Below are 21,536 nucleotides of genomic sequence, written 5' to 3'. Positions count from 1 at the left end.
TTATTTTTTTTTTTTTTTGCAAATATCGGGGGAATTATTTTGACATTTGTAGAAAAACTATTTTTTCCCTCTTTGCATTTCTTTTTCATTTCACTCCATCGCAAGAGTTTGGTTTGTATAACGCGCGCAGAGAGACAAAGTGGAACGCGGTGAGAAGGTTAAAAACACGTTTTTGTGCAAATGTATGCATTTGTTGTACACTGTGAAAAAGAAGGGGGAGGTTTGCTGTGAGAGAAAGAGAGACTGGCATGTTTAAAGGACACGCCCAAGCGAACACGAGAAATCTCAGTTTTGTATTCTCAAACTGCGACCGCGATTCTTTATTTATTTATATATATCGCGGTAATCGATTGATTCAAATCGTCTGTGTTTTATTTTTATTAAGAAAAAAAATTTTATCTCAAAATTATTACGGTTGATATTGTAATTTGTAATTCATTGAATAATCATTGCGAGCAGGAAATAAAAGCTATTTGGGGGAAAAAATAATTATGTAATTAAATAAATACAGTCGAACCTGACGGAATGAAAATATAAAAATACAGTTGTATTTTTAGGTTTTCTTTGGATTCAAAATTTTCTAACAATAATATTATTTTCACTTGGTTCCAGATTATTGGAAAAATTTTATAAAATTAAATTATAAAACAATTTTTTAAGGATACTGTAATAAAAGTTAAAAAAATCAAGTTGCATTCCAACAGGTTTCACTGTAATTAAAAAAAAAGACATTACAATCGACTCTCGTTAAGTTAATTCTCACTCTTTCCGTGTTTTCTAATATAAATAATTTAAAAATTAATTGAAAAATAAAATAAATATAAATAATTGAAAAAAAGAATTGAAAAATAAAATAAATATAAATAATTGAAAAAAGAATTGAAAAATAAAATAAATATAAATAATTGAAAAAAAGAATTGAAAAATAAAATAAATATAAATAATTGAAAAAAGAATTGAAAAATAAAATAAATTTAAAATTAATGTATTGAAAATTATTGAATTATTGAAAAGAATTTTATCAAAAATATTAATAATAATAGAATTCTTTTCAAGAATATTATTATTTAGGAAAATAATTGAATTTTTGAGAAGAATTTTAATAAAATGTTTGAAAATTCTAATAAATTTCTCTTTCAAGAATTTTTTTAAACTTTCTTAAAATAATGGAGTTACTTTAATAATTTTAATTAAAAATTTTGAAAATAATTGAATGTTATGAACAATTTCTTTTAAAATTTTTAAATAATCGTGTTTCTAAAATAATTGAAATTGAACATTTAATTATTGATTTTATTAAAAATTTTAAAAATAATGGAATTCTTTTTTTAAAAATAATTTACTGTTTGCAATTAATTTTACTATTTATAAATATAATAGAATTGTTTCGAAGGATTTATTAAAAATTTTTTTAAAATTGAACTCTTTCATGAAATATTTTTGAAATTGAATTTTTGCAAAGAATTTTACTTTTTATAATTATAATTGAATTGTTTCGAAGAATTGAATTTTTTCGTGAAATTGTTTTAAACATACTTGAATTTTTGCAAAGATTTTACTATTTAAAAAAATAACTGAATTGTTTAGAAGGATGTATTAAAATTTTAGAAAATAATTGAATTTTTAGAAAAAATATTACTAAAATTTTTTTAAAAATTGAATTCATTTTTTATAATTATAATTGAATTGTTTAAAAAGATTTTTCAAAATTTCAAAAAATAATTGAATTTATACGAAAAATATTAAATTTTTTTAAAAATTAAATTCTTTCATGAAATGTTTTTGAAATTAAATTAAAAATAATTGAATTTTTGCAAGAATTTTATTATTTATAAAAATAATTGAATTCTAGCGAAGAATATTATTAAAATTTTTGAAAATAATTAAATTCTTTTGATATATTTTATAACAAATTAAGAAAAAAAAATTCAATTCTTTCGTGAAATTATTTTGAAAATAATTTAATTTTTGCAAAGATTTTACTATTTAAGAAAATAATTGAATTATTTCGAAGGTTTTATGAAAATTTTAGAAAATAATTGTATTTATTTGTAAAATTTTATTAAAATTTTCTTTAAAAATAATTGAATTGTTGCAAAAAATTTCACTATTTATAAAAAGAATTGAATTCTTACAAAGAATGCTATTATTTATGAAAATAATTGAATTCTTACAAAGAAGTTTATTAAAATTTTCGATATTAATAAACAAGAATAATTAATTAGTAAATAATTGAAAAGAGTTAAAAAAGATAATAGAAGAAATAATAATTTTTAATAATTAATTATTATACAAAAAATTATTTTTCAAAGTAAATTATTTTTTCCAAGCGATTAATAATTAGAAATCGTTAATTTCTTACATATATATATTTCGGGGAGAAAAAAAAATGTGACAGAATGGAAATTTTTTATTCGGATGCATCGAGAGTGTGCGTATATCTATATATATATATTGCATGCTCGCATGCGATTTCATTTCCCTTCCTTCCATTTTAAAAATTTGGCCACCATGATTTCACCGGATGACGCAGTCTCCACCGCCGCTCGAAAATGCACTTTCGGCTGGCTATTTTTCTTCATCTTCTCTCGCACACCGGTATGCAAATTGCAATTGCAAGTGGCAGGGTGAAACTCGATCCGCGTTATAGGCTCTTTCTCAGCATGCATCCTCGTAAAATCAATTGTCGAGAACAAAAGCACTCCTTTAAGGAATGAGCAAAACAAAAAAAGAAAAATTGTGCATACCTGCCTGAATTAAATTTACATTATGACGCAAAAAAAAAAATTAAAAATCAAAAGAAGAAGCTTTAAAAGAAAAGAAAACTTAAAAGAAAAGAAAACTCAGAAGAAGAATCTTTAGAAGAAAAGAAAACTGTTCTGTTGAAATGAACAAAAAAAGAGAATAGGACGGTATGAGAAGAATATCGCAAAATGTCCCGAATAAATCAAGTGCCGTTATAGTGATTTGAATAGATTGGATGAATGTGATGCAGAAATGTCCGCAAAGGATTATATATCGGAGATCAATATATATAGAAGTATATATTGTGTGGCACGATTGACCATCTGCTGCTAGTTTATTACAACGTCTTGGAAATGTAGGGCATGGTGTATAAAAAAAGTAGTGTTTGTGTGTGTGTGTGTGTGTGTGTGTGGATATAAATCGAAATGTAACACGTGTTGATCGTGTTAAAGAACCGAAGGTATATGTGTGGTTTATAGAACCAAAATGGTTGTACCGTGTGTGTTGGAATAGTGATTGTGCCATGTTGCGAGAACAACTCTCGGTGCGCAAAACTACTTTAAACCCGAGAGCACATATAATGTCGCCCTTGGGATTCCAACGTGGCGTGGGTGTCCTTTTCTATCTCCCGAAGAAACAGCCAAGCAATACAACAATCTCCCTGTGGACCAGTGCTGCTGCCAGATGATTAAAACGACAAATCTTCAAAATTTTTCTTATTTATCTTCAGAAATCTTTAAAGTTTAAACTAATCAAAAAGATTATCAAAGCTTATTATATTATTACTAAAATATATCAAATTGCTACCAAAAATTACTTTATTGGTATCAAAACTTATCAAAAACAACAAAGTATAAAAATTGACAACAAATTAGTACCGAAAAGTATCAAATTGATAAGAAAAAAATTACTATATTCGTATAAAAACTCATCAAATTGGTACTGAAGAACAATATATTATTACTAAATTTACTTTGGTACCAACTTTACTTTTGGTACCAAAAAAGTATCACATTGGTAGCAGTGCTGCTAGATGATTAAAACGATAAATCTTCGAACTATTCTTATTTATCTTCAGAAATCTTTAAACTAATCAAAAAAATTTCTTCAGATTTTGAAGAATTTTAATTTTTTCTAAAATATGATAAATGAAATTAAATTTCACAAACAATTTTAAAGAAATGAATTAATATTGTTGTGTTTGAATCTTTATAATTAATTATTGTATGGAAAATAATATTGAATTCTCGCAAAAAATATTACTATTTATAAAAAGAATCGAATTCTTTCAAAGAATGTTATTAAAATAATTGAAAATAATTTAATTCTTAACAAGAATTTTATTAAAAATTTTTTTTAAATAATTGAATCTTTTCCTGAAATTTTATTAAAATTGTTTTGAAAATAATTGAATTCTTTTGAAAAATTTTATAACGGATTAGAAAAAAATTTCAACCTTTCGTGAAATTGTTTTGAATATAATGGAATTTTTGCAAAGAATTTTACTTCTTATAATTATAATTGAATTGTATCGAAGAATTGAATTCTTCCGTGGAATTGTTTTGAATATAATTGAATTTATGCAAAGAATTTTATTTTTTATAATTATAATTGAATTGTTTAAAAATATTTATTAAAATTTTGGAAAATAATTGAATTTTTACGAAAAATATAAAATTTTGTTTAAAAATTGAATTTGTTTATGAAATGTTTTTAAAATTGAATTAAAAATAATTGAATTTTTGCTAAAATTTTACTCTTTATAATTATAATTGAATTATTTAGAAGGATTTATTAAAATTTTAGAAAATAATTGAATTTTTACGAAAAAAATAAAATTTTGTTTAAAAATTGAATTCGTTTATGAAATGTTTTTGAAATTGAATTAAAAATAATTGAATTTTTGAAAAGAATTTTATTTCTTATAATTATAATTGAATTGTTTAAAAAGATTTATTAAAATTTTAGAAAATAATTGTATTTTTAAGAAAAATATTAAAATTTATTTAAAAATTGAATTCTTTCATGAAATGTTTTTGAAATTGAATTAAAAATAATTGAATTTTTGCAAACAATTTTACTCCTTATAATTATAATTAAATCGTTTAGAAGAATTTACTAAAATTTTAGAAAATAATTAAATTTTTGCGAAAAATACTATTAAAATTATTTAAAAATTGAATTCGTTCATGAAATGTTTTTGAAATTGAATTAAAAATAATTGAATTTTTGTAAAGAATTTTACTATTTATAAATATAATTGAATTGTATCAAAGGATTTATTAAGATTTTAGAAAATAATTAAATTATTTTGAAATAATTTACAACAAATTTAGAAAAAAATTCAATTCTTTCGTGAAATTATTTTTAAAAAAAATTGACTTTTTGAAAAGAATTTTACTATTTATAAATATAATAGAATAATTGTATTTTTGAAAAAAATTTCACTTTTTTTAAAAAGAATTGCATTTTTGCAAAAACTTGCACAATTAACAATAAGAATTGAATTCTTACAAAGAATGTTATTGTTTATAAAAATAATTGAATTCTTGCGAAGAATTTTATTAAAATTTTTGAAAATAATTAAATTCTTTTGAATTATTTTATAACAAATTAAGAAAAAAAAATTAATTCTTTCGTGAAATTATTTTAAAAACAATTTAATTTTTGCAAAGATTTTATTATTTAAGAAAATAATTAAATTATTTCGAAGTTTTTATTAAAATTTTCAAAAAATATTCAAGTTCTTACAATATTTTTTCAAATTCTTCAAATATCGCAGATTGCTTCAATTTTCTTCAATATTTGAAGTTAAAAAAAATATTTTCTCTGTTTCTCGATATTAAAATTCTAATTTTTTTTTCATGAATCCAACAAAGGCAGGAAAAATTCTCGAAAGCTCAGCACAAAATTGCCCGAGAGAAAATAATTCAAAGAAATCAGTTTGGCAAATGAGACAAAGTGCTTTTTTATGAAGTGAAGTGTTGCCTCATTTCTTGAGGGGTTCAAAATTGGAATACGTTGGTTGACTTGACACAGTTTCGCGAGATGTGGATTCAATCTGTCATTTTCAAGTGGAAATTATACTTTTTAAAAAATTCGTGTCACTAAAAGATACTTTTTTCCCTTTATTGAGAATTTGCACTATTTTAAATTCGCTTATAGTAGAAATAAAAAAAGTTCTTTTCGAAAATCTTTTAAAAACTCCTCTCAGAAACAATTGGAAAAAATTTTAATAAAATTCTTTTCCAAAATTCACTTAATTTATAATGTTTGAAGAAATTTTTTTTGGAGAATTCAATTATTTTTGCAAATATTAAAATTCTTGGCTGAAATTCAATTATTTTCCAAAGAAGAAGAAAAAAAGTAGAGGAGAAAAGGAGAAAAAGATGATGGAAGAATAGAGGAAGAAAGAGCAAAAGACGAAAAATAGAAGAAGAAGAAAGAGCAGAAGGCGAAAAAGGAGAAGAAATAGAGAAAAAAGGGGAAGAAGAAGAAGAAGAAGAAGAAAAAGAGAAAAAAGAGAAAAAAGAGAAAAAAGAGGATGAAGAAGAAAAAAGAGAAAAAAAGAGGAAGAAGAAGAAGAAATAGAGAAAAAAGAGGAAGAAGAAGAAGGAAAAAGAGAAAGAAGACAAAAGAAGAGAAGAAGAGGAAGAAGAAGAAAGAGAGAAGATGTTGATGATGATGAAGAATAAGAAGTCGCGGGAGAGTCAAGGACTCTTTCTTCGTTAAAAGGATATTCTCAAACGAAAGATCTCGTTACAACGCGGTCCCCTTCAGTTTCCGTTCGGTTAACCGTAAATTACAACCGACCGGTGTAACGAGCATAATGGCGTCGAGCATAATAGTAGTCGGGTGAAGGTCGGCCAACTCGAGCATAAGAGAGCGGTGTTATCGTTGTTAACTATATACATATTCCTCCTTTATACACACTTTATGTTGCATTTTCTCGTCTGTCGAACTCTAAACCATTTCGTAATGCGGCAATTAAAGCAACTTGAATTGTAAATCGTTTCAACTTGGGTGAATTGAATTGTAAATACTCGCCAATCGTTTATATCACAATACATATATATATATATAGAAGCTTCGCCTAATCGATGTCTCGTTAAAATCTACCCTTTACTTTTCTCAATTTTTTCCCCCCACCTTTTTTTTCATACACATATCTCCAATCTTATTTTCTCCACGGTTCACTGATCGTGAAAATTGATTAGTTTAGATCTATTTTTTTTATTGCTTTTGAACCTTCAAGGAAAACGACTTTTCTTTTTTTTTATTACGATCCGTTTTGAAAGTACGATTCGGATCGAAAAATTGATATTGTTCTGCACTCTTTTTTCGTTCAGGAGAATTTTTAGGTTATAATAATAATTGAAACGAAATTTTAGATTCAAAAGGATTATTATTGGAATCTAAAAAGCAGATTCTCTCTAAATGAAAAAGAATCGTTGACCTAATTTGTGCGGATGGCGCCACATAAATGAAATTGTTCTTTGACACTTTTCGCATTTCCTTTCGAATTGCAATCCTAACCGGTTGAAGACCTTCGAGCCGATCGACTTTCGCTTCAGGAGGCTCGTATGTACTGCAGTGCTTCGTGTACACACATACATACACAGGAACCGAAATCAAAGGCAACAACTCACATAAGTATAATCTGCAAGGAATGCAGTTACGCGACTGCTTACATCCTGCCTACGCTCTTTAACGAGTGACGCGTAACAATGGTCCTTGTTTGCTACAAGAGCATTGTCTCCTGACACTATTTTTGTTGTATATATGTTTCATAAAAGCCAACACAAGAAAATCTTTGGGAGCATTCTTTCACGACCTTGGCACTAAAAATTATTATTGCTGCAAATTGCAATTATAATTTTTCGCACCATCGATCTAAAGTGGAATCGATCAATGGACCATTGTCTCGAATATCAGTGACCTAAAGTACCATTGACCTGAAATAGCATTAATGTGGAGTTTACTGAAAAAATGCGATGATGATTAAGAATTGCGCGGTACTTTTCATCTGGGTGTCTCTCTCCTTTTCTCTATAAAGCGAAAGTCGTTGTCTTTATTTCGTCAAGATGAATCTAATGTAATCCTAATTGACCGAAGGAGTTTATCCTTGATGCTCGCGTCAAGACACACGGAGAGAAAGAGGGAAGATATCTCGTAATAGTAGTAGACGGGTAGGTACTTCCGGGATACCGGTTTCTCCTGAGCCTTCCATCTTGAGAGAGCGCAATGCAGGCAACAGTGGAGAAAAGAGGCAAAAACGAAGCGCACAAGACAGAAAAGAAAAAGGAACGAGTCAAAATGAAAGGAGCCTCTCTAAGGAAAGGAGATCGAAGTTGAAAAGGAAAACAAGAGAAAGAAAAAAAAGATACTCGCAAACATGTAACATTCTTCAAACGAATTTATAGTTCTACAAACATACCAAATAGTTAGTCAGCATTTAGTCAAAATTTCAGTATGAATTTCCCAACTTCAAAAAAAATGTACAATCCCACCTCTATGAGGAAGGATTGTATAGGAATGATTACTTATGGAGCAAGTGTCCTGGAGATCACTTTTAATTGCGTAATAATGTTCTCCACGATACCGGAAGATCGATCCATCGATCGATCACGATTCTCACAATCAGGTAGGTGTAAAGTTAGGTTCCGAAAGCATTGCGGTCAGGAGGGTGAGAGAAAGAGGAACGCGCAGCAACTAGATCATTTACGATGTAGCAATGATCTATGGGTCACGATCCTGTCAATTCACCTTTGCCCTAGATCACTCTGCGCCATTGTATCCGCACGATTCCGACATATTTCATAGTTTACGGCTTCATTGCCAAAGGCTCATGGGAAAGATCCAACATCTTTGACTCTTCCAACGACAAAAAATAATCCTGTCCTCAAATCGATTTTAGAAATCGGCTCCGAGACCCAGGAAAAATGCATTTTTTCGTTCTCTATTGGAGAAAAAAAGTCGAACCTATAGTTGATGCACTTGTTTAAGAAAATATCGCTGCAACCGAATTTGTTGGGGTTTCAAATTATAATTAAGAAACAGTTTTGACAACAAAAGGGATAATAATTGAAGTAGTTTTGAATTTACTAATTCGGATTATGATCTGCAAAAGAAATTAGCTTAATAGGAATCAAGAAATCAAAAATTTTGCTGAACGTTGCGAAAATGATTGCGATTAAATTCTTTACTAATTCAGATCATGCTCTGGCAAAAATTGGATGTATTGCAGTAATCTTTGATGCAAATGATCAGCGGCGAAAATTATCTTTACGAAAGTACCATTTTCATCATCTGTTGAGTAATCACTATTTAATAATTATCGATCTAGTTCTTAAGAATTATGAAACGAAACAGTGTTTAAAAATGCTAAAACGAAACAGTTGTAAGTTGCCTTTAATGGATTAGTACACTTTAGTTTACATATTGTTCAGCTTTTGTTTGCAACTGAAGGTCATCTCGCGAATGAAGAAGATGAAAATTCGAGACAAGTTCCATATGTAGAGGCCATTACTCTGATTGGCCACAGCAAATCTTGCAGCTTAGGATCTTGTATTATGCCTTCTTGGAAGGAAGAGCATTGTTATGCTAAGTGAAGAAGCATGTCACGTGACACGTTATGGTCGGCAAGATACTTGGTTTGTTGGTCGGCGCGAAGGGAAAAAGATATGGTAGAAAACAGCAGCTGCCGTCACGAAAACAGCTGCGTCCTGCAGATTGCTTTCGATCTATATATATAATTGTTTTTCATTTCTAAAACCATCATTTTTTTCTTCCTGTTTCCACTTACTTTTACCCCGTTTCTATTCCTACTTTAGAAAAATTTCCAAAAGTGAATAAAAATTTGGTTCGGTTCAAAATGAAGGATGAAAACAAATATTTGTGGTTAGATTCTTGAAATTAGGAAAATATTTGAACAAAAGAAATAGAGGCAGATTTAAGAAGGTGACGATCTCGTTTTGTAGGTAGTGTCAAGACATCGCGTAAAGTGTGAAGCACGAGCACTAATTACAAATGCCGTTACTTTCCAGATGGCATTGCATCTCCGTTTCTGTCACCATCCGTCTATGGCATTTCACATTCCGCATTCCCCAATGGGATTTTTCTTCTCTACGGCATCGACGTCCTCGATTAGTGAAATCCACATTGCGATCGTCAACCGAGAGAATCCCATCGATTATTACAAACACGGTTAGACACAACGCATTAAGAGAGAAAACTCATTTATTTGGGTCGTGTAAATATTCACCCTATTCTAGCAAAAATTTTATTTCGGAATTTGTTTTTCGTAAAAAGAGAAAAAGAAAGAAGAAACAGTAGAAAAAATACAAGAGGTAAAGAAACCTTAGTGAGGAGAGGAAATAAAAGAGAAAACGTTCCTTTTTGCTTCTAAGGGTAGAAGGATTGTTAATAAAAGTACTTTGGATAAGAGCTAATAAATAATGGAGGCGCAATTAAATGCACATTCAAAGTTGTTCGTCTTATCCGCGCTAAATGATGAAAGTCCACTTTCAAAATGTACGAGAAAGAGATGGAGAGTAAAAACAAGCTCATTTCCTAAAAAGCAAACGACACTTATACCCGACTGAGTGGGTGTTTAAACACTGTTCGTAATTAAAGTTGCAAAAGTGTGAATCGCGTGAATGTGCAAATTTTACCTACAAGAGAACGACCGCAAGTTGCAAAATTTTATTCTTACGAGAGACGTACATCCTTGAATTTTGTTTTCTTCTTTTTTTTGAAACAAAGTATGTTTTTGATTTTGTATCTCTCTTTCTCGAAAGATGTTGATACATACCTGAAAATAATTTGTTATTCCTGTTTATCTTTAGACGATGCTTCAAGCGAGTCTTTAGGCGAGTCTTTAGAAGATGTCAAATGTTTAATGATCCTAAAAGGTGTTTTATCATGATACTGCGGGATAAGGCTAATAAACATTAATGCTGATAAAACATTCGCGGAAAGATTATTAAAACGCGGAGTTGATGTACGGTCGGGCATTAATTTCTTGTCATTAAGAAATTTAGTTATTGTTCGAAGATCCCTCGTGGGATTTTGCTAATTCTTTGTATAAGATTTTTACTTTTTGTCGGCAGATTGTTTAAAGATCTAGGTGTATTAATGTTTCTAATATGCTTCAAAACTTTTTCTAACGCAGATTAATTTTTCAAAAATGGTCCCTAATGAAGGATCTTGTTTCATAAAAGCTCGTAATGCAGAATCGTGTTTCAAAAAAGTGCCTTGACGCAGAATCATGTTTCAAAAATTTTTTCTAATGCTGCATCATTCTTCAAAGATGTCCTTAATGCAGCATCATCCATAAAGCATTTACTTCCTGTTGTCCTATCAGTATCATCTTCAAGGGAAACAGTGTTAATCTTTAAATGATGTAACTAATGATTAAATGTCCTTAAACGAAACTGATGCTACATCTTTAAAAATTGTAACTAATGCTGAAACATTTCTAAAAAAAAGTAATGCTACAACATTTCTAAAAGATGCAACTACTGCTGGAATATTCCTAAAAGAAATAAATAATCCTGAAGCATCCTTAAAAAAAAGACGTAACTAATTCTTAAGTATCCCTAAATTAATGCTTTACTGCTAGAAAATCCCTAAAAGAAATAAAAGTAAAACTTGAAGATCCTCGAATGAAGTAACAAATGCACACAAAGATCCCTAAAAGCTGCGTACTTAATGCACAATCATTCTCCAAAAAGGTACACAATCGATGCACTGTGACCCATAAAAGACATTCTAAAAAAAGATAATACAGAAAAAAGAAGAAGAAGACGAAGAAGAAGAAGCATCCTTAAAAAGGACACAGAGAACATACCTTATGATCTTTATGGAAGATACAATCAACATATTATCATCATCTTTTAAAGTTGTATTTACACAGTCTCTTTATAAAATATGCAGTCGACACATTATCATTCTCGAAACACATTATCATCCATGAAAGCAATGTATCATTATTTTTTTCCTTTTTTTTCAAAACTATCTCGCGTCTGCATACATCGTTTTGAAAAGTGTTGTCTATTATCTTTCCAAAGAGGAAAAAAAAAATTCATACAAGATATCCTCCGTAGAGAAATTATACTATGCTACTTTCTTTTTCCATAAAAATACAAATTCTTCTCTCGTGGAGAATTTATCAATGATGAAATATTATCGATGAAATTTTATATTTACTATTTTATCTCCGTTTGCAGTCAAAACATATTCAAAAATCGTTGTCTACTGTCGGGTCTATAAATAAATAGCAAGTGCATGCCTAACGATCTCTGAATACTTTGAATGTAATTTTGGAACTGAATGGTTTTTGTCGATTTTTATTTTCATAAAAAGAAATATTTATCTGCTTCTCAAAGTAAATAGTATTTTTTTAAAATAGAAAAACTGTTTTGTTTTTATTATCATGACCGAAGGAGAAGAATCTAAAGGTGGGATGATCCACCTTCGGGAATAACGAGCAAATTCTGATGGGAAATACAAGAGTTGACATATCGGGGCGTTAATGAATAAGTCATAGGAAAAGTTGTATGGCAATTGGAATGCGTCTCGACGCCTTAAAGCCGGCGCTAAACCTCGACACGCAATGCGTCAGTCTCGTCTGCTCGGAGACTGAAATGGATTGTAACAAACAAACTGGCGTTCGTCGTGTCGTCGCTGGCATCGCGTTGTTTAGCACAAAGGACTAAAAAAACTGGTTGCCATGACCGCCTTTAGTCGTACAGTGTGCGCGTCGTCTAGAGCATAGACCGCCTTCTTTGTTCCCTACACAACGTTCATCGCGTGCCACTCAATGGATTAGAATTCTCCTCACAAATAATTCGCGATGCAAAACTTCCCAGACGCCACAAACGCTTTTAATATATATCACGATCTTGAACTTGTGTACTTCTGTCAATTCATTTTTCAAGCGAACTTTAATGTCAATTTATCATTTAAATTTTTTTTTGGTTTTTTCCTCTTTGTTTCCTTGTCTCTACTTTTTCTTTCTTACTACTTTCCGTATCTTTCAAATTCATTACTGATAATTTTTGTTCAAAATTAATTTTGGTTCCATGTTAATTTAGGTTCCAAGTTAATTTGGTCTCAAATTAATTTAGGTTCCAAATTAATTTTGGTTTCAAGTTAATTTGTTTTCAAGTAAACTTTGGTTCCAAGATAATTTCGGTTCCAAGTTAATTTTGGTATCAAGTTAACTACGGTTCCAAGTTAATTTGGTACCAAGTTTATTTTGTTTCCAAGTAAATTTTGGTACCAAGTTAATGTTAGTTCCAAGTTAATTTCGGTTTCAACTTAATTTGGTTTCAAGTTAACTTCGGTTCTAAGTTAATTTTGGTATTAAGTTAATTTCGGATCCAAATTAATTTCGGTTCCAAGTTAATTTTGGTTCCAGGTTAATTTGGTTTCAAGTTAATTTTGGTACCAAGTAAATTTCGGTTCCAAGATAATTTGGTATATCAAGTTAATTTTGCTACCAAGTTAATTTCGGATCCAAGTTAATTTAGTTTCAAGTTAACTACAGTTCCAAGTTAATTTGGTACCAAGTTTATTTTGTTTCCAAGTAAATTTTGGTTCCAAGTTAATGTTAGTTCCAAGTTAATTTCGGTTCCAAGTTAATTTGGTTTCAAGTTAATTTTGGTTCCAAGTTATTTTTGTTTGGAAGTTAATTCAGGACCAAAAAGTAAAATTTGGTTCCGTGTTAATTCCGCTTCCCACTTAACATGGTCCCAAGTTTCGTAACTGTACATATTGCATCTCTTCTGCATTCCTATGCACCTAATTTGTATCAATTAACTATTAATTACTTCTCATTAAAACTGTGCGTAATCTGTATCTCATTTTTCCAGCTCAGAGTTCAATTAAAATTCCCCGTCACGGGAAGTATCTACCATACATTGTATATCCAAACACTATCAAAAGTCAGAAACGCGTTAAACTTTGTTGAGTAACAAAAGAAGAAGAAGAAAAAAAACTTGGCTTTTCTTACCAAGCAGAAAACTCTAGATCGCGTGAATCTTGTTCATGACGCGTAAAGATCTTTCTGTCCGTAAAGTAAAAGGAGGAAAAAAAAGAGAAGTAGATAAAACTTTTTTTTTTTTGATGAATTAACACCAAGGCAAAGTTCATTGGCCTTGTGTCGGAAAGATAAAAATAAAACAAAACATCCGGTGGTGGATTTTACGTTCTTTTTTCGGGTTATTATATTTTGTATAGAGAGAATCAATTTCATACACATTGTGTTATAATGTATGGGCATACATGAAGAATAATGAGCATCAGGCCGTTTATTGACATTTTGTAAATACATATACGGCGAGGAACATACATATATAGCATAATATTTATCCGCGTAAACCGCTTGGGTAAGCGTTTTATGGCGTCACTCAGACGACTTGCGAGCTTAATACTTTAATCTTTTCACGTGCGTTATGCTTTTCAAAAGAGAAACAAATCCCAGGGCACATGACCGCAAAATTACTGCTTCACAAAGAATATACACACATGTATATATTATTTTCTCCTGAGACAAGTTTCAGAAAGAAATGCGAATAAAAACTAATGTAGACAATTCTTTCTATTAAAAAAACTATGTAATTTTTTCACTAAGAATTATATTCTTGAAATTAGCATCGAAAACTGTTTTTGGTATTAAACAAGAATAATTGATACAAAAAAATTTATCATTATCATTGGAACCAAAGTTGGTAACTATTCTTGGTACCAAATCTTGTGACTATAAGTGGTACCAATTTCCTCAATTTTCCTTTATTCCTTTTTCTTTACCATCTCATCAAAGTAAAATTTGGTTCCAAGCAAATTCGGTTTCCAAGTTAACTTTAATTCCTAATTAATTTTGTTTTCAAATTAGCTTTGGTTCCAAAATAATTTGGAACCAAGTTTATTTAGGTTCCAAGTTAGTTTGGTTCCAAGTTAATTATGGTTCCGAGTTTATTTATTTCCAAGTTAACTTTGGTCTCAAGTTAATTTTTGTTCCCAGTTAATTTGGTTCCAAGTTAATTTGGCTTCAAGTTAATTTCAGTTCCAAGTTAATTTGGTTACAAGTTAGTTTGATTTCAAGTTACTTCGGTTCCAAGATAATTTCGGTTCCAAGTTAATTTGTTTTCTCAGTTAATTTGACTAAAAGTTAATTTGGTTCCCAGTTAATTTTTGATCAAAATAAAATTTGGTTTCAAGTTAGTTTGGTTCCAAGTTGATTTCGGTTCCAAGTTAACTTTGGTTTCAAGTCAAATTTGGTTCCAAGTTAATTCGGTTCCAAGTAAATAATATTTTCAGGTTAATTTCGGTTCCAAGTTAACTTTAGTTCCAAGTTACGTTTGGTTCCAAGTTAATTTTGGATTCAAGTTAAATTTGGTTCCAAGTTAATTCGGTTCCAAGTAAATAATATTTTCAAATTAAATTTTAGTTCCTAGTTAGCTTTGTACCAAGTAAAATTTGGTTCCAAGTAAATTTTGGCATGAAATTTCGTAAGAACCACTGCCGCACCAATGGTCGACGATGCGGAAAAATGGAAGGAGATTCATATATGTATGCGAATATATGGTGCAACGGTGCGTGAGGATAATGTTGGCATGCACATTACACTGCAATGATTACGTTGAGTAGAAGCCAGTTTGATATGACGGGAGATGGCTCGTTTCCTCGGCAACGATCGATTCTCAATATAACTGCGGATTCCTTCTACTCTACAACCGAAAGGAAGGGAGTTTATTGAAGAACGAGGAAAATCCGATAAACGGAATGAGGAAGAGTCAAATCATAAAGCAGAGATCCAAAGTCGGTGAAGCCTCTCGCGTGCATCTTTGGCAGCCGACGATCACGATCACAGCATAAGTGATCGATTTGATCACGATTCGTGTTGCAGCCTGCGCGTGAGTTTCAAACGGGAAGAGAAAAAAAAGAAGAGAGAAAATCATTTATCGAATGGAAAAATAAAGTGATATACATTTTACTGGAGTAAGGTCTTCAAGATCTGTCGAGAGCCATTGTCTTAATTATTATGTTTCGATACTATTTTATTTAGAAATGAATCTTGCCTCCGAGTGAACTTTGTTTGCAAGTTAATTTAAGCTCTAAGTTAATTTTGGTTCCAAGTTTATTTTGGTTTCAAGTTAATTATGGTTACAAGTTAATTTCGGTTCCAATTTAGTTTGGTTCCAAGTTCATTTGGTTGTTAAATTAACTTCGGTTCCAAGTTATTTTCGGTTCCAAGTTAATTTGGTTCCAACTTAATTTGTTTTCAAGTTAACTTCGGTTCCAAGTTAATTTTGGTACCAAGTTAATTTTGGTAGCAAGTTAATTTTGGTTCCAAGTTAATTTGGTTTCAAGTTAATTTTGGTTCCAAGTTAATTTGGTTTCATGTTAATTTCGGTTCCAAGTTAATTTTGGTACCAAGTTAATTTTGGTACCAAGTTAATTTTGGTAGCAAGTTAATTTCGGCTCCAAGTTAATTTTGGTTCCAAGTAAATTTTGTTCCAAGTTAAGTTTGGTTCCAAGTTAATTTGGTTTCATGTTAATTTCGGTTCCAAGTTAATTTTGGTACCAAGTTAATTTTGGTACCAAGTTAATTTTGGTAGCAAGTTAATTTCGGCTCCAAGTTAATTTTGGTTCCAAGTAAATTTTGTTCCAAGTTAAGTTTGGTTCCAAGTAAATTTGGTTTCCAAGTTAACTTTAGTCTTAAATTGTCAGTGGTTCTAAATTAAATTTTTGAATCGAAATAAAAATTTTGATATTATTAAAAGCATTTAGCGAACGAATGTAAAGAACGTGATTGGAATAATTCGATTGTGGCGCAAAACAAGAAATGCCGTTTTGCAAAAATATTTTTCCACAAGATTCACATTTAAAAGAGAAAAAGATCGACTCTCAAATGAAAATAGCACTGAAGCAAATCGAGGATAAATGCGCCTGATCGTGACGATTTAACCGTAATACAACCTTCTGAATTCTGTCAGGCAAATTGCCCGTAAATGATCTCTGAGAACATTACCAAACAATCATTTTCTCGCTTTAAGAGCCAAAAAAAAGAGAAACGAAAAAAATATCAAGGTCCAAAGTTTTATTTGTCCCAACCGCAACTTCCCTTTTCAAGTAGAGCATCGAATTTTTATGCCCATCAATTGTAAACACAATAGAAATTAACTCGAATCATTCATTCAAAAATCATTTCAGTGCGATAAAAAAAATGTTTAATACATTTTTTTTCTGAATAAGAAATAATATTACGTTTCTCGGGTTGTTATTTAACAGTAAATAAATAAATACAATTACTTAACTTGTGATTGTGTGCGTGGGGAAAAGTGTGTGCTCCTTGATATTTAAATAGTTTAGGAATCTGGCAAGAGAATCTGTTACGAGTCAATTGCACAATATACAAAAGGAACGTAAAGGTGATTTGAAATGGAACTAGTCACGACCTTGCGCATTTTTGAAGGTCCGTCGGTCAAGAAAAAAAGAGAAGTGTTCAAATTTTTCTCTTTCTTTCGTCTTTCTTTTTTTTTTTGGAGAGAGCCCGCAAAGACTTAAGGTCATAAAGAGTACCCGCAGCGACCTCGATAACTTTGGAAACTTTCTTTCTACAGTGTGTAAAGTGTGTCCGAAAGGACCAACGGTGGAGCTTCAGAAACGCAATTCCGCGCTTTGCAAATGGAGAAAGCGACAAATCGACTGAAACTCGATAAGGATTATTTTTCATTCATTTATCTTTAAAAACAATACAAAGTAGAACGGAAAAATGATGAGAGAAAAAAATTATCACTACAATTGTTTAAATTTTAATAATTAAAAGTGAAGAGGGGAAATAAACTCTTTTTGTTATTTAATAGTTGTGGCAGTTCATTGTTATAATTATATTTCTTTACTGATGATTTTATGATAATTTTTATTTTTGTAAAATTCATAGCGTTCAAAAATAATTTTTGTTGCGTGTTTTTTTGTTTCTAAGTTAATTTTCTATACAAATTAACTTTCGATCAACGTAAAATTTGGTTTCAAGTTAACTTTGGTTTCAAGTTAACTTCGGTTCCAAATCACTTTGGTTTCAAATTAACTTTATTTCCAAGTTACTTTTGGTTCCAAGTATATTTTGGCTCCGAGTTAATTTGATTTCTTGTTAAATTTGGTCCCAAGTTAATTTTGGTTCCAAGTTAAATTTGGTTTCAAGTTAACTTCGGTTCCAAGTTAATTTTGGTTCCAAGTTAATTTGATTCCTAGTTAATTTTTGTTTCAAGTTAATTTTGGTTCCAAGTTAATTTTGGCTTCAAGTTAATTTGATTCCTAGTTAATTTTGGTTTCAAGTTAATTTCGGTTCCAAGTTAATTTGTTTCCTATTTAATTTTGGTTTCAAGTTAATTTCGGTTCCAAGTTAATTTGGTTCCAAGTTAGTTTTGTTTTCAAGTTAATTTCGCTCTCAAACTAATTTTGCTTTCACGCTCATTAATATAATTTGTAAAAAAAAACATTTTCATACAGTTTTTTGATCTAGAAATAAATTGTGAAGTCATAAAATTTGTTGTTTTTTTTATCAAAATTAAAAACTTGTTTTAATCGTCGATCATAAACGTCACGAATTTTAACTACGTAATTTTTTAACAATTTGTAAAGCAAACAATTTTTTGTTTAAACTCTTTTCTTTTTATAACAATTAGAAAAAAATGAAGAAATATTTAAACAAAATTGACTTTCAAGGTATATCGCCTTTTTTCCCCTCAGGGTTATCGAACCTGTCAGTTAACTGTTAAATACAAGTGTATCTAACAATGGAAAATATTTCCGATAAAAAGGTGAAACATGAATGAAGGTAATAATTTGAATATTTGATAAACTGGTGATATATATTTTTACCATTAACGAGAACACAAAGTAAGTAATTATTTTACTATTATTCGAACATCATTTGTTTTCATAATTAATTTCTTTCAGAATTTTTAAAATTTATATTTCAACCACAAAATTGAAAATAAAAATTATTAACATTTTCAAATTTGAAAAAATTTCTATTTTGTAAATTATAATAGAAGAGTTTTTCAACCAATAGCATTTTTTTCGACAATTTCCAATTTATGTGTTAGTACACATTGCTTTGATAATTTTATTGATTCAAGTGCGCTCCTGTTTGGAGTCAAATAAAAAGTACAAAGAAAAGCTATATCTCATTAGTTAACTCATTATATTATCATGTTTAATTGTTTGTTAAATTATGTATTTAGTATTTAAATTTCAAATTTTGTGAATATTTTCCCAAATTTAATGATTTTCTATTTCATAAATATTATTCATCGAATATTTGAAAATTCAGTTCTTCACAATGTTTGTTGCATAAGTTAAAATTGACAATTACATTAACTTTTCGAACCACGTGTTTTTCTTTAAAGGAAACACCATTTTTCTAATCTCCAAAAATTCTAAACTATTATTTTATTTTAAATTATTTTCAAAAGTTACTATTTTGAATTTTAAATCAGAAACGTGAATTAAATATTTTTAAAAGTTATAAATCGTTCACGATTCTTCAACTTTAACGAAATTTTAACTTTGAAACAAGGTAACTTTGGTTCGAAGTTAATTTTTTTCGAGTTAATTTGATTCTAAGTTAATTTTTGGAGCAAAATTAATTTAGTTTCAAATTTCCTTAGTTTATAAGTTAATTTTGGATCAAAGTTAATTTCGGTTCCAAGTTAATTTGGTTTTAAGTTAACTTCGGTTCCAAGTTAATTTGGCTTCAAGTTAATTTTGGTTCCAAGTTAATTTGGCTTCAAGTTAGTTTGTTTCCAAGTTAATTTTACTTTCAAATTTATTTTGGTTCTGAGTTAATTTTCTTTCAAGTTAATTTTGCGTTAAGTCAACTTCGGTTCCAAGTTAATTTGGTTCCAAGTTAATTATGGTTCCAGTTTTTTGGTTTTTCATATTATGTTTAGTTTTAAGGTAGTTTTGATTCCAAGTTAATTCTTGTTTCAAAGTAAAATTCTAATTCCAAATTAATTCTGTTGTTTTCAATTTTTAATAGAAAAGTTTCTTTAATCCAAAAAGTAAATAACTAAAATTTATGATTTGCTTTCATCGTTTCTTCTATAAATTAAAATTATAAGAAGAAATGACAAAAAATACCAAGAAGAACTACAAAGACAACTCCAAAACTTTTTTCCCTCGAACCCAATATTTTCTTTTTTTTTTGGAACCCAAAAAAAAATTGTAATTTTCGTCACGGGAGACTCGTCAAGGTTACTATGTATTTGCGAAGGAGAAGAGAAATTGGTGGAGAAAAAAATAAAGATATATCCGTACCGTGCGAAAGGTTGTTCCTCAACTTCGTAGAGTTCCTCGAGGGTCTGTTTTGAGAGGAGCCTCTCCAGTCTCTCTGGCGTGGGAGCGAGATGCCCTGGGATGCTGGTAGTCTCAAAAAGACCGTCCGCTGTCATTTTCCAAGAAATAAATTCACTTTTTTTCTTCTTCAATTTTTCAATAAAACTTTTCACTCAAAATCATTTAAAATACCATTAAAAAAAAGAACAATAATCCAAAAAGGAATTTTGTTGTCGTCGTCGTTGTCGGGGAATAAAAAAATACACCCTTCACACTAAGTACAACTTTCGATCCTTTTCTTTTTAATTTTTCTCCCAAAAAAAACAATAGACACAATTGTTTTTTTATGCACCGAGAAACACCACGTCACTTGTCATTGATATTTTTTTTACTCAAAAACATTTTTTTTCGAAGGTAAAAAAAGGGATTTTTTCACTTTTTGAGACTTTTTTTCTTTTTTAAATTCCGAGTTAGTGAGAGAACACCGAGAAAGGAAATAAACACACGTTTATTTGTACGCGCGAGAGAATTCTCACGCACGACCACTCTCTCCGACGGCCGACTAACATTTGAACGCGGCGCGGAACTCGCTGGAATCCCCACCATTAGTTTATTCGCTCTCTTCTCCAGTGTGTTGTATACTAAAAGCCTAAAACAGGTGGGGACTCCCCTTCTTTTCAATTTACGTAGAATCACGAACGTGTACGAATATGTACGAACCGATACGAACTTGTCCGAGAACGTCGCGTGCATCGCGCTGTATTTTTCTTCTATATATCATCCTGCAATGTGCATCGGGAGAGTCGCGAGATTCAAGAGATTCGCGGGGTCGCATGTTTAGCTAGATGATGAGAGCAAAAGAATGTGGAAGGAAAAATGGAAGATGAGTCTGCATGCATTCCTAGGCATTTTTCTTTGTATTATTTTTATCTCCTTTTTTTTCTTTTCCTTTTTTTTATCTCAAGGAGTTGAATTTATAAAGGGGAATTATTATTATTCAAGAATTCGAGTTGAAAAATGGGAAATTTAATCTTTACGATATTAAAATGGTTTCAATTGTTACTGTTTTTAGAAGGAAAATTTTAATTTAGACAAATTTTCAAAAAAGGTATTAATTTAATAGTCAATGTATTTGCACTTTGGAATTTTTTTCAGAGTTAATTTTGTTCTAAATTAATTTAGTTCCAAGTTAATTTCGGTTTCAACTTCATTTTGGTTCCAAGTTAACTTTGGTTCCAAGTTATTTTGGTTTCAAGTTAATTTTGGTTCAAAGTTAATTTGGCTTCAAGGTAATTTTGGTTCCAAGTTAAGTTTGGTTCTAAATTAAATTTGGTTTCAAGTTAACTTTGATTCCAAGTTAATTTTGGTATCAAATTGACTTTAATTTCAAGTTAATTTTGGTTCTTAGTTAACTTCGATTTCACGTTAATTTGGTTTCAGGT

General features: G+C 29.8%; 1 protein-coding gene across 1 annotated transcript in view; it reads right to left on the bottom strand.

Annotated features, from left to right (window-relative positions):
- The window catches only part of LOC122501388 (death-associated protein kinase related-like), a 161,121-nt gene extending 140,369 nt beyond the window's left edge, over window positions 1-20,752 (bottom strand). The window contains exon 1 of the mRNA XM_043610795.1: window positions 20,077-20,752. Within this exon, the coding sequence (XP_043466730.1) occupies window positions 20,077-20,210 (134 nt within the window). The 5' untranslated portion in view covers window positions 20,211-20,752. The remainder of the gene's footprint in view (window positions 1-20,076) is intronic.
- Between the last annotated feature and the right edge of the window lie 784 nt (window positions 20,753-21,536).

This window comes from Leptopilina heterotoma, unplaced genomic scaffold (genome assembly GCF_015476425.1).
Source record: "Leptopilina heterotoma isolate Lh14 unplaced genomic scaffold, ASM1547642v1 Lhet_209, whole genome shotgun sequence".
Taxonomy (NCBI): domain Eukaryota; kingdom Metazoa; phylum Arthropoda; class Insecta; order Hymenoptera; family Figitidae; genus Leptopilina; species Leptopilina heterotoma.
This window is presented reverse-complemented; position numbering and strand designations above follow the sequence as displayed.